This window comes from Myotis davidii, unplaced genomic scaffold (genome assembly GCF_000327345.1).
Source record: "Myotis davidii unplaced genomic scaffold, ASM32734v1 scaffold323, whole genome shotgun sequence".
Taxonomy (NCBI): Eukaryota; Metazoa; Chordata; class Mammalia; order Chiroptera; family Vespertilionidae; genus Myotis; species Myotis davidii.
Window position 1 is genome coordinate 356299 of NW_006295491.1, and position 13765 is coordinate 370063.

At 42.5% G+C, this 13765-nt stretch overlaps 1 protein-coding gene across 1 annotated transcript in view; it reads left to right on the top strand.

The window, feature by feature from the left end:
- PLRG1 (pleiotropic regulator 1) overlaps positions 1 to 1876 on the top strand; it is a 16079-nt gene extending 14203 nt beyond the window's left edge. The window contains exons 13-15 of the mRNA XM_006770104.2: positions 363 to 502; positions 914 to 1107; positions 1666 to 1876. Of these exons, the coding sequence (XP_006770167.1) occupies positions 363 to 502; positions 914 to 1107; positions 1666 to 1725 (394 nt within the window). The 3' untranslated portion in view covers positions 1726 to 1876. The remainder of the gene's footprint in view (positions 1 to 362; positions 503 to 913; positions 1108 to 1665) is intronic.
- The last annotated feature ends 11889 nt before the right edge of the window (positions 1877 to 13765 follow it).

A 13765-nucleotide genomic window follows, 5' to 3' on the forward strand; every position in this document is an offset into this window, starting at 1 on the left:
CTGTTTCTTTTTGAGTTGTCCTCTTATCCCCCTGCCCCTCCGAAATAGTTGCACAACCCCTCACCCTTTATGTGAATTTAGGGGTTTTCACATTTATTGCTCTAGCTCAGTATAGGTCATTGGGGAAATGAGAGGAGAATAAACATTAATCTAGGTCTCAAAACACATTTAAAATACTTTGAAAATCTGATTTAACTTGGAGTAAATGTCTTGATATTTTTACCTCTTGGTATGACAATAATATTTGGCTAACACTACATAGATCACTGAATACACATGCTAAATACAACCATAATAAGCATCTTTAAATCTACCATTTTTTTACTTGGTTTACTTTGTTGCTGTTTTTAATCTTATTTCAGTTACACATTTGCATCTGGTTCTCCAGATAACATAAAACAGTGGAAATTCCCTGATGGAAGTTTCATTCAAAATCTTTCTGGTCATAATGCTATTATTAACACACTGACAGTTAATTCTGATGGAGTGCTCGTATCTGGAGGTAAAAAGATTTTTATGATAAATTTGCTTTAGTCTGTCATTGTTTGTTTTAGTGAATAAGGAAATATTTGTAAAATTTCTAAGCCCTCACACCTAAATATTATAGCAGATCTTGCCTAATGTATATTTGAATGTTTATATGTGTTCATGCATATTCATAATACATGTAGCACATTTCATAGTTCAGCCTTCTCTGAGTTTCCACATGATAAATCTAAGTTTGGGATTTATGCTGGGAATCACCTAAAGTTTGGTTGCATATTCTTGAATTCTCAAGAGAAGCTTGAGTGCCTGTGTCGTATATATCTTTATCATTATAGTTATTGCCATTGTGCTCAGCTAATGGTTCGTGCTTAATGCTTGCCAAGCTGAATTGTTGAAGGGATACCCAATTTAGCTATTTCCCTTTAAGCTGACAATGGAACCATGCATCTTTGGGATTGGAGAACTGGCTACAATTTCCAGAGAGTTCATGCAGCTGTGCAGCCTGGGTCTTTGGACAGTGAATCAGGAATATTTGCTTGTGCTTTTGATCAGTCTGAAAGTCGGTTACTAACGGCTGAAGCTGATAAAACCATTAAAGTGTACAGAGAGGATGATACAGCGGTAAGTTCTGTTTCACATACATATTAAAGTAATTCAACTGTACCAATTTTGCAAGTATATGCTCATTTTAAAGTTACTGAAATTATCAAAAGGCAAAAGAATCTTTATAATGTTAAAGTATTTATCATCTTGAGTAGTGTCAGCTCATAGCTTTCTATATTGGTCTTATTGATGCTAATGAATCCATACATTGTCTTAATTTTATTCCAACTTTTCTTATTACAGTTACAGGGCAAATGTTGCAATAAGAACAACAGCAAATAGATTGCTATGCAAATGAATTCTAGAATCATCAGCTTTGGTGTTACTAGAGTATCTCCATAGCAATTTTATTTGAGATGAAAAGACATAAACTGGATTTGTAGCGAATCTACTCATTCTTTATTAGATTCAGATAATCCCAAAAGTTTGTCAAGTGTTCCTGAAATTGTTAAATAACTTAAATATATAATGCCAAGTAATATAATGTAGAACAGGTACCTTATTTTTGTTAGGAAGGAAGTTACTAAATATGAAGAAAACTAATACTTTATTTTCTTATTACTTTCCTATTTTTAGACAGAAGAAACTCATCCAGTCAGCTGGAAACCAGAAATTATCAAGAGAAAGAGATTTTAATGTGACTTTGTCTTCATGGCGTTTTGATTTTTGGTTTTTGTTTTTTATTTGCTTGGTGGATATCCACTCATTTTGTGCTCTGGCTAGCAGAAACTCACATGTTCGAATCATTGCTGCTTCATGTTTTACAATAAAATGTACTGTCTTCCCCTCCCCGTGTTTTTATTTCTAAAATAAATAATTTGAGGTCCTAGGAAGATGCAGATAGCAAGCATATGCTGGTTTGTTGACTACAACTATTGTATAACTATTCTAAAGATAGAATATTTTGTCAATTTTATTAAAAGACTTTTTTTTTAAATTTACCAAATTGCCTGCTATAATAGGACTTGTTTTGAGGGAAGCAGTTGGTGGGTGTTTTGTTTGTTTGTTTTGTTTTTTAATTCTTTAAACACTGATATTTTTGGATTAAAGAATTTGAAGTTTTAATTTAAATTAGGGATGTTGATTCACAGGCAGTTTTGGTCCTACATTGATTGACAGGTACAGCATGCCTGCTGGCAAGTTACTTAACTTTTCTGATTTGTTTCCAAACTGGTAAATGTGGGCTAATAGTACCAACCACACAGAGTGGTTGTGCCTGTTAAAGAACAGTGTTTATAACAGAACCTGGCAAATAGTAAGCATTCTATAAGTATTAACTGTCCTTTCCCTGGATACATTGACTTTCATCATTCTTAGTTGCTGCTGCTTATAAGACTTTTATAATTGCCCAAAAAATGTTACTTCACTTTCACTCCTATCTGGAGTTGGTAAATTATTTCTACACTCTAGGGCAGTGATGGTGAGCTTGTGACACGCGAACTCATTTTTTTAGTTGATTTTTCTTTGTTAAATGGCATTTAAATATCCTATCTAATAATAGACAAACATGGTAATTAACCGTACCTCCGACACACTTCCCATTGGCTAATCAGGGTGATATGCAAATTAACTGCCAACCAAGATGGTGGCCGGCAACCAGGCAGCTGAAGCGAACAGGAGGCTTGCTTGCTCCAGTGAAGGAGGAAGCCAAGGTTCCCCGCCTGCCGCTGCTGAGCTCTGAGCTTGCAGTTTGAAACATTGTTACAATTATAGAAGCTAAACAAACCCCATGCTTTCAGCCAGCTGTCCGAGCTGGAGTTGCAACAGTGTTTCAATTATAGAAGCCAAACAAACCAGATACCTGCTGTCAGCAGCCGAGGTCTCAGACCTGGAGCTGAGCCTCAGAGCTAAAGCCAGCTCTCATTTCCAGCGATAGCCATAGAAAGTTAATAAATCCCAGAATTAAAAAAAAAAAAAAAAAGGAGAGGTGGGGAGCTTCCGTCACCCGCCAGCCTGTAAACAGCCCTCAGCCCTTTACCCAGACTGGCCAGGCACCCAGTGGGGACCCCCAACCTGAAAGGGGTGTGACCAGCTGCAGCCATCATCCCCTCATCCAGGCTGTCCAGGCACCCAAGCGGGACCCCCACCCTGATCCAGGACACCCTTCAGGGCAAACCAGCTGGCCCCCACCCGTGCACCAGGCCTGTATCCTATATAGTAAAAGGGAAATATGCCTCTCAGCACCAGGATTAGCGGAGCCGGAGGAGGCCTCACGCCCTGGAATCAGCGGAGCAGCGAGGCCTCACTGCCCCTGTGTTAAGTGGAGCCACGAGGCCTCCTAGCACCAGGATCAGCGGAGTATCGAGGCCTCACTGCCCCTATGTCAAGCAGAGCTGCGAGGCCTCCTGGCCCCTGGAGCAGAGTGATGGGGCAGCGCCCAAACCCCCTGATCGCCCTGCGGCTCTGTGTGTGACAGGGGGCGGGGCCACAACCTCCCCATTGGCCCTGCCCTGAGTGTGACGGGGAGAGTGCCTCAACCCCCCTATTGGCCCTACTCTGTGCATGACAGGGGGGAGCTCCCCAACCCCCTGATGGGCCCTGCTCTGTGCATGACAGGGGAGAGCTCCTCAACCTCTTGATCAGCCCTGCTCTGTGCGTGACAGGGGGCAGCGCCCCAATCCCCTGATCCGCCCTGCTCTGAGAGTGACAGGGGGTGGCGCTGCACCCTCCCCATCGGCCCTGCCTTGAGTGTGACAGGGGGCAGTGCCCCAACTCCCCAATCGGCCCTGCTCTGTGCCTGACCAGGGGCTGCACCTAGGGATTGGGCCTGCTCTCTGCCACCCGGGAGCAGGCCTAAGCCAGCAGGTCGTTATCTCCAACAAATTTTTGTGCACCGGGCCTCTAGTATAAAATAAATATCAAAAATATAAGTCTTTGTTTTACTTTGGTTGCAAATCTCAAAAAATTTCAATATGTGACACGGCACCAGAGTTAAGTTAGGGTTTTTCAAAATGCTGGCACGCCAAACTCAAAAAGTTCGCCATCACTGCTCTAGGGCATTGATCTCTCCCAAGGTCCTTGGCAAAGCAGGTATTTTTGTTTTCCTGCCCTTGACCTGAATTGAACCCATGACCCTACAGTCCACAGGACATAATCTAACCACTGAGAAACCGGCTAGGGTGAGACTTCTTTTCTTTAAAGGTTTGCTTCTTTTCATGTACTTTGCTGCAGCCTTTTCATGACTCTGTACCCTTGAGTCCAGGAGTCATGTTCCTACTTTCTTTTCCAAAATGTGGAAATGTCTTTTCCCAGCCTGCCTGCCTTCTAATGAAACTGGATATAAATATTCCTGTAGAAGAACTTATTGTTTTTAGCATGTTTTTATTGATGATTTTTTTTTTAAATAAGAGGACGAGAGAGAGAGAGAGAGAGAGAGAGAGAGAGAAACATCATTTGGCTGCCTCCTGCACATCGCCTCCTAGGAATGGAGCCCGCAACCCAGGCACATTCTCCGACTGGGAATCCAACTGGCAGCCTTTGGATGCATAGAATGACACCCAACCAACTGAGCCACACTGGCCAGGGCAGTGTTTGTTTTTTTGGTGTTTTTTTACTGGTTAACAGAAACTCAAAAAAATGAAATGCTTAAAGCATCTGTGCTGCTTTCAGAGAAAAAAAAAGATATTTAGGGTGACACCTGGCAAATAATAGGTCCACTATAAATATGAACTCTCTTCCTTGCTTCCCGCAGTAACAGGCCCTTCACTACCTGGAAGGAATTTTGAATTGTCCATTTGCCTTTGAGTTTTATTTCTTCTCTTCAGATTCTGAACTTTGACAAGCTTACTTTTAAAATAAGTCATATAAGAGAGTATAATTATTTTTTAAAAACTTGATATTTTTTTCCTTATAGGTCATTCATTCACCTGTTTTGTCACTTAGATAAAACCCAAGAGAACACCCATTCTGATTTTCAAAATCATTTTGAAATAATGGGAACCCTGCCCAACCCTTTCGAGTAAAAAGCTTACCTTGATAGATTTTGAGGGGTATCCTAGCAACCACTCCATAGTGAAATTTATCAATTTCTCTCAGAATTTGCATTCAATCCATGAAAGGGACACTTCAGTTTTAGCTTCTTAGAACCATTCTTTTTTTCCCGCCATTGTCCCAAGAATTGGATCTTCTTAGATATCTTCACTCTTGAGGTTTATTTTAATGATCATTGAAACCATATTTGATGTTATCCTGCTGAGGTTGGCTTCTTTAGCGGCGTTGGATTCTACCAGATGACAGGTAGATAGGCAGATGGATGGATGATAGAGATAATTTAAATTGTATAAGCAGCCTAAAAATGAAAAAATAGAATATATGTTTGTGTTTTCTTGGTTTTATTTCTGTATATGCAAAATACAAGACAAAACCTTTCTTGATCCTAAGGATATATTGACAAAAGCTGAACCTTGGAAAGCACACTCAGACTTGATAATCTTGGATTTCCTGGATGCTATAAATGGGAGAAGATTTATTTGGCTGTGTTTTCAGATAGCAGTTGTTTTCAAATTTATGATGTTGTTTAAAAAGGATTCTGAATGCAAATTAAAATAGAAATTTCTCCCAGGTGTGTAGACAAGTCAGACATAAAAGAGCAGGAACTGAGCACACATTCTGCAAGCAGCATTCAGAATGGAACAGGCTATTAAAATTAAAGAGCGTTAACAATGCAGCTGTGAATAGCCAGGGAATAATGCCTGCAGAGAAAGATAATATGCCTGAGCAAGACTTACCCTCAACCTTTTGCTATCTTGAAAAGCAGTATGAAATTATAATATGCATTGGCCTGTGTGGATTTAGAATCCATGTATTGTTTTACTTGGAAGTCATTTGGTGTTGCCTAGGTATCTGTGGATGTGTCTATGAGAACATAGATATATACCAGCAGAGACTTTAATTAGCTTTATGATAATTTAGTTATAGGGAGAGAATTTCCAGGATCTAGCAGGCTTACTAATAATGCTCCCTTAATGTGTTCTGATGAATTAAGCATTTAGAAGTCAGTGTATACAACTAGAGGCCCCGTGCAGGGGACTCACCCCTGGTGGGGGGTTTGGCCTATGGGGATCAGCCCGCTCCACCGGCTCATCCCAGTCAGCCAAGCAGCAGACCTGCCCTCTGAGCGGCTGCTCCCTGGTCTGGCATCTTCCATGGAGCTGGAGCTGGAGCCTCTCCAGGGGAGCCGGTCAGGACTGGGCCCAGGGACAATAGCACTGAGAGGCAGCAGAGTAGGCCTCAGTCCTGAGTTGGCCACAAATCCGCCTCCCAGCCTCTGGGGTCAACTCTGCAAGCCCAGGCTGGGCTGCGCGGCCTGCGGGTGTCCAGAGGAGGAGGAACCTGGGGCAAGGAGGTAAGATCGCAGCCCAGGTTCCTGCCCATCAGCCCGGCCTGGGGTTTGCAGCGGCTCATGCTGGTCAGCTGAGCAGTGCTCCCGCTGTTGTAGTGCCCTGACCACCAGGGGGCAGCTCCTGAATTGAGCGTCTGCCCCCTGGTGGTCAGTGTGCGTCATAGCAACTGGTTGACCAGTTGTTCTGGTCATTCCACGGTTCAGTCACTGGGCTTTTATTATATAAGATGAGAGTCTTCTGGCAAAATGCCCATTAACAGAGTTGGAATTTATTGCAAATGCTTTTTCTTTTAAAATATTCCCATATTCACTAATATGGAAATATTGTTGATTTCACCATACTAAGTATGCTTTATGAAGTTTATTTCTGTATTGTCTGAATTATTAAACATTTTATTGTTTGAGTTATTTTTTAGAGGTACATTACCATTACCATAGCTTTTTGCTTTTATTTTTTCATCCATTTTTTAACTTGATAGGTTTGAAGATTATTATTTCCTAAACTTTTGATGTTTCACACATTGAATCCTGCTTTATTTGTTTTCTGTTACCTTTGGTTTTCTGGAGGGAACTGAGTATATTGTTGGTCATTTTTAAAAGGAAGCCTGGGCACATGGTGGCAGGAAATGCCCACACTTGGAGGTAGAAAATGTTGTAACCCATCCACTTCCCCCTGTGGCCTTCTTTTTTCTTCTCTTTCATCCACAACTCCCTCAGTGTCCATTCTCCACATTCTCCTAGCCAGGGTGATTTAAGAATCCTGTAGACCAGCGGTTCTCAACCTTCCTAATGCCACAACCCTTTAATACAGTTCCTCATGTTGTGGTGACCCCCAATTTCATTGTTACAAATTGAACATAATTAAAGCATAGTGATTAATCACAAAAACAATATGTATTTATATATGTGTTTTCCGATGGTCTTAGGCAACCCCTATGAAAGGGTCGTTTGACCCCCAAAGGGGTCACGACCCACAGGTTGAGAACCACTGCTGTAGACTAAGAAGGCTTTTCAAGGCAAACCTATCTTATTGTTCAAAAAGCCCATTCAAATTCCTATTGCCTTAGGCCACCTCCAGTTTACAACTCACAGCACTGTAACTATTTACTGAATAGCTATGGTATGCTGAGTTTGTGCCATATATTTCCTGTAAAATGGCTATTTGGGACTCAGGAACACTTTCCCCCAAACATTGCCATCTTTGTATCTGGTATCCTAGGTCAGTCAGTAAAAGCCCAGGGAACCTGGACCAGCTTAACCACTATTTAACCCTTCTCCTCCCTTCTTTTAAACAAACAAAAAAAAGCCCTGGCTCCTGGCACTCTGAATTTCTGTATATATTTACAACACTCTCAAGAAATCAAATTCTTACACGGGTTAATTTTAAGCCACTCTTTGCAGATTTAATTGAGATAACTACAGGGAGACATAGTGGCAAAATCTGCCTCAGAAGCCTCCTCGAGGGGCAGACAGGTGGAGGATGGGGCAGAATTCCCGCATGAGGGACTGAGGCAAAGATGGGCACAAGCACTTGCTGAGGGAAAATTTCAGAAATCTGTTGGTCACTCTGACAGAAGAATAGATGTAGAGACCAATGCTTTTAGTATGCACTTTATTTTTAAATTTATGAGCATCTTCCTAAAATGGCCTATGTGGGAGATCACCAAAAGATTCCAGAGAACACAGGATGATAAACAGAATTAATTAGTGATTAATATTACTAATGGGTTTTACTCTGAGTCTTGATGACCTTAACCAGTTTTTCCTTCACATCTTAAATTTTTCCAACTCCAATGCCAAGGGGACGGTAGGCACCCAGCCACTGGACGGTAGATTGAGTACTAAAAGCCATGAAAAATAGCCTAGTGATGTTGCAAAGCCCTGAATTCAATGAGAAGAGCACTGAACTACATTAAAAATAATTCTGTGTTGTCTTGAATGCTGGTGCTTAAGGGAGGGCAAGTCTAATTGGAGGAGGATGAAGAGATTCCAAATGGGATCTAAAAGGCTGGTGGCAAAGATTCCTTTTAACCCTTTTCTTTTTAGTGCTTTTATGAGTCTGGACCCTTGCCCCTTCCCCTGCCCAAGACTTTGAGTTTGGCTCATAAATGTAACAAAAGAAAGATTCCCGAAATAAACTGGCAGAAAGTGGAAAGAGGAAGAAAAAGAAGGGGATCAAAAGATACTGAGGGGGGATGCCTGATTGGTGTTGCTCAGTGGTTAAGCGTTGACCTATGAACCAGGAGGTCACCATTGGATTCCTGGTCCTCAGTGTGGGGCGTGTAAGAGGCAGCCAATCAGTGAATCTCTCTCATCGATGTTTCCATCTCCCTCTCCCTTCCTCTCTGAAATAAATAAAAAAGTATTTTCTTAAAAAGCTATTGAGGGGGGAAATTTCTCAGAGCAGAACTGAGAGTAAGGGAGAGGGAGAGGAGACATGTGAGCAAGGGAGAGAAGAGGGTAAGGAGGAAAGAGAAGGAGCAAAATGGGGAGGCGAGGGGTGGGGGAGAGAGAGAAATGAGCTGGGCCTGCATGTGTTTTTTTGTTGTTGTTGTTTTTGTATGGCAATTTATGAGAATGCATTTTATTATATTTTTAAATTTTTCTAATTTATTTTTCTCTTTTTAACTGAATTTATTGGGAAGACATTGGTTCACAAACCATACAGGTTTCAAGTGTACAACTTAACAAAACACCATCTTCACACTGTATCATGCACCCACTGCCCCAAGCAAAGTCTCTTTTTTTCTTTCTGTCTCCATCCCCCCTCACCCCCCACCCCCCTTTCACCTACTTCCACCTACCTCCCACTCCCCTTTTCCCTCTGGCAGCCACACTGTTAAGGTGAAGGGATCAGGCCTGGGGGAGCAGGGTGGTTTAAAGCTCACTTGGTAGTTTCAATGCACAGCCAGGGTTGAGAACCTCCTGATAGGTCTGAAAACATAGGGGCAGCGTTCCAGGGACTACTTGTGTTTGCGACTGCTGTTCGTAACCTAGGTGTCACCCTTAGGAACACTTCCGCATCTAAATACTTGATTTGTACTAGTTCCTTTGAGGAAGAGACCCTGGGGGTGGTCTCCAGTGCTATCAGCTTCTAAGGAGTTGGACTATTCAGAAGCCATAGAAAAATATGGCTTTAAATGTAATGACCAAATAGCTTCTTTCAACCACATCACATGTCATTATAAATGTTCTTATTCCCTCTTTTTAATTCTAGGGCTTTTATCATTAGAACTCTTCTGCTGCTCAGAGACACAAAAAGGGGAGGAAGCTCCTTAGCTTTTGACTGTCAATTAACATTGTCAAAGTTCTGAAACAATATAGAATTCTGTAATTGGTCAATACAAAACAATTACAGAAACTGGATTTTTTAAAGCAGGAGTGGGGGAGACAAGAAATTTGAGGGAAATTTGATTCTTACTAGCTAAGTTATCATCATTATTATTTAACTAGAGGCCTGGTACAGGAAATTTGTGCACTGGGGGGGCGGGTCCCTCAGCCTGGCCTGTGCACTCTCACAATCTAAGAGCCCTTGGGGGATGTCCCTGCAGGGAGTGGGCCTAAGCTGGCAGTCGCACATCCTTAGCGCTGCAGCGGAGGTGGGAGAGGCTCCCACCACCACCACTGCGCTTGCCAGCTATGAGCCCACTTCTGGCTGAGCAGTGCTCCCCCTGCAGGAGTGCACTGACCACCGGGAGACAGCTCCTGCATTGAGCATCTGCCCCCTGGTGGTCAGTGCGTGTCATAGCAACCAGTCATTCTGCTGTTCAGTCAATTTGCATATCAACCTTTTATTATCTAGGATAGCTATTTTCAATGAGCACCTATTATGTGTCAGACCTGGGATTAGGTGAATTATATAGGGAATCTCATGTCATTCACAGGATTCCCTTTTCAAGGTTCAGATGTTGTCTTCAGTGATTACAAAAGTCAGCCTGAACATTTAAGAGTTTTGTGCACATTCCCTGAGAAATCACTGTCGTGCAACAGAATCCTTGTCTGAAAGTTAGAAACCTGTGAGAACTTACTCACTTCTCCAAGGTATGGTTTCTTCCTTTCTTGAATTATCTCTTCAGACTGCTTGATTGCTATAAATTTATGAAAATCATGGTAAGAAGACATAGTGGATGTAACTGAACTGTGAGCGCATTACTAATGTTTTAATGGATGATGCCTTGTACTTTCCACAATCAATGTTGTTATTTTTTATTCCCACTCACAGCTCCCCTGTGAAGTAAGAAGGATAAATATTCCCTCAGCATCCTGAGAATAAGTCTGGGAATGTTATTCTTCCTTAAGAAATACCACAGAAGGAGCAGTCAGTTTTTTGTTTTTTCTTGCAGTGCGAGGCTGTGGGAAAAGTAAATGAAAGGTTCTATGATTGCTAAAACAAATACACAAAGAAATGTAAAAGCGTGACTTTTTCACTATGCATTGCAAACATTTTACAAATTGTCATTTTACTAAAGAAGAAAATCATCTTGAATGGTTTCCCTCTAAAATACTCTACTTGAAAAGGCAATTCAGTCTCCTAGCAACCAACACTTCTCCAAATGAGAAAAATGTCTGGAGGAAGGGAGAAACTACAATTACACATAATGAATAGAGCAGAATTCTCATGGGCCTGGAAGAGAATCAGAAAGGGCATCTGAGCCATTTCCATTCTCCCAGAGTGTCAGTTTCTGGGATCCTCAGAGGCTCCGAATAGGGTCACCAGCAAGGTCAAATGTAGTGACCTACCTTCCGCCTGTGCTTGGTACCAGGGCCTCTTCCTTTCGTATCCTCCTTCTGAAGGAGCAGCATTTTTATAAGCAAGGTCTGGAAATCCTTATGGATTACATTAAAAATTTAATTTTAAATTTGAATGAATTTACATGAAATGAGGTTAAAAGTCAGTTCCTCATTCACACAAGTCCCATTTCAAGTACTCACCAGCCTCGTGTGGTGATGGCTACCATATCGCAGAGTGCAGACTTGGACCACTGCCGCCACCGCGGGAGCTCTGTGCTGCTGCATTGCGCCACTGTGTCTGCAGAGCAGATTCAGAGGGAGACACTTCAGTTAGAAAGGGGCTGGCTGGATGCGGAACCTTGCTATTGCCTCCCTGGGTTTTACCTCCAACTTTTGATTTTTCTCACTATTTCCACATTAGATATGCATTTTTCCTATCGTCCTCTTCAATGGGAACAGTAATTTTCATAACTGGTGCATTATGTGATGAATGTGACTGAGGGTCACAGGGGGGAAATCCATGAGAGGACAAGCACTTTGCAATCATGCAATTGATGTTTTCTACAGGTTTAAAAGTTTCTAGCCGCAAAAGGAAACGCAGGTCACAAATCACAAAATTCTCCATCAAGTTAACTCAGGGGGGGAGGGGGGTGTTGTCTGAGAGCCTCAGGAGTGGTTATTTTTGGTTCCTATTTTTGGATCCTGCTATTGGCTAGCCCAGCAGTTCTCAACCTGTGGGTCGCAACCCCTCTGGGGGTCAAACGACCCTTTCACAGGGGTCGCCTAAGACCATCGGAAAACACATATATAATTACATATTGTTTTTGTGATTAATCACTATGCTTTAATTATGTTCAATTTGTAACAATGAAATTGGGGGTCACCACAACATGAGGAACTGTATTAAAGGGTCGTGGCATTAGGAAGGTTGAGAACCACTGGGCTAGCCTGTGAGGTGATGCTGAACCATGCTTGGGAATTAACATGGATTCCAGACAGGTCGGGATTTCCTCCTGGATTTCTTCATCTTTTCTTCTTCGCTTTCTTTCTCCTACACTGACTTGATCAGCTCCTTCAGTGCCCCACCAAATATAACAACTTAGAGCCTTGGAGGAGAGGAAGCAGAAAGAGAGTGCAGTGACCCTGTACTTGGAATCCATCTGCCCTGACACCCCAGGGCCCTGGAGCTCAGCACCAGTGAGTGCAGTGTCTGGCATAGACCATGGCCAGCACGGATTCCCCAGCTGGAGCCTCGACTCCTACGTGGCTATCAGGGCCCAGCAGATCCAGTGCATGCTGGCCCAAAATGAACGCTCTCCTTCTTGACCAACTCTTCATTTTTGGAAGGAGGGGCTTCCCCAAATGCTGTGATGGATAACTCCACTGAATCCACAGGTCACAAGTTAAAGAGAGTTCTCACGGTAAAGTTTTCCATTTTAACGCCAGAGCTTTCATCGTTAAGATCACATTTATAAAAATGTGTCCTATGTCACCAAAACACACTTCCAGGTTGATGTTTTCTTTTCTAATACAGGATTGAAAATTGGTTCTTCAAAAAATCTTTTCACTCCCATACAGTTCTCTGGAAGACTTTCAATTTGAGAAAGTCTAAGTCAGCCTGAGAGGTGGAGTAGTAGAAGGAGAAGTAAGAATTCCTGGAAACTGAGTTAGTATTATAAAATGTGGGGTATTGAGGATGGACAGATGCAAGGGCTTTGTGAGCTGATGTGCCCATGAGAGGCTGGGGGCATCAGTGATTGGACAGCAATGCCAGCAGAGGGCAGTTTTCTGACATGCTCAGCAAATAATACAGCACCCACATTTCTGCCCACAGGGGATCCATTTTAAATTAGAATCTAAGCAAGAACTGATCCATACGCTAGGGGAGGCTTAAGACACTCTTCTTTCTACATGGCTGCAACATGCAGAGGGGAGACCATGCAGAGAAAAACCAGATGCCTAGACCTGGTTGAGAGACTAAAAGCTGTAGGTTCCTGATCCTGTTTCCATAAAAACAAGTGCTGGCAGCCAGCAATGCAGAGCAAAGGAAAGGAGCATACACCACTTCTGGAAATCAATTACTTAACAGTAACAAAAGGAGAGGAATGGTAGATAGTCTTTAAGACTCAGTTTGGTTAACATTTTTACACAAGTCAACTTCATCCTCAAGCTCCTGTTTCTGCCTACTCCGGGAAAAAAATTAATCTTGCAGCTCAGCACAACTCAGTCACTTCTGGTATGAAATATAGTCAGGTCAGGATTTAAACCGATTCAAGTAGAATTTTTCTGGGCCCGCCCCCTTTATACACACACCTAGACATGCTCACACTTCCTTCCCATGTTGGAGCTCTGGGACACAACTATTCTTGTCTCCTGTGCCTCATGTTGTCACAGGGTCCTCCGTGAAGTTGTCTTCTAGGCCACAGACAGGAACTGGGGCAGGGGCCTGCTGTGCTTTTGGGCCTAAATATTTGGGGTTTCAATACTGCCTCTTTCTGGTAGTAAGATGATGATGACAAGGAACGTGGTGGGGTGGGCACCGACTGGCCATTTGTATTGGTGTCTAAACACCTTTGTTCTCTCCCATCTCCATCCTTCTCCTCC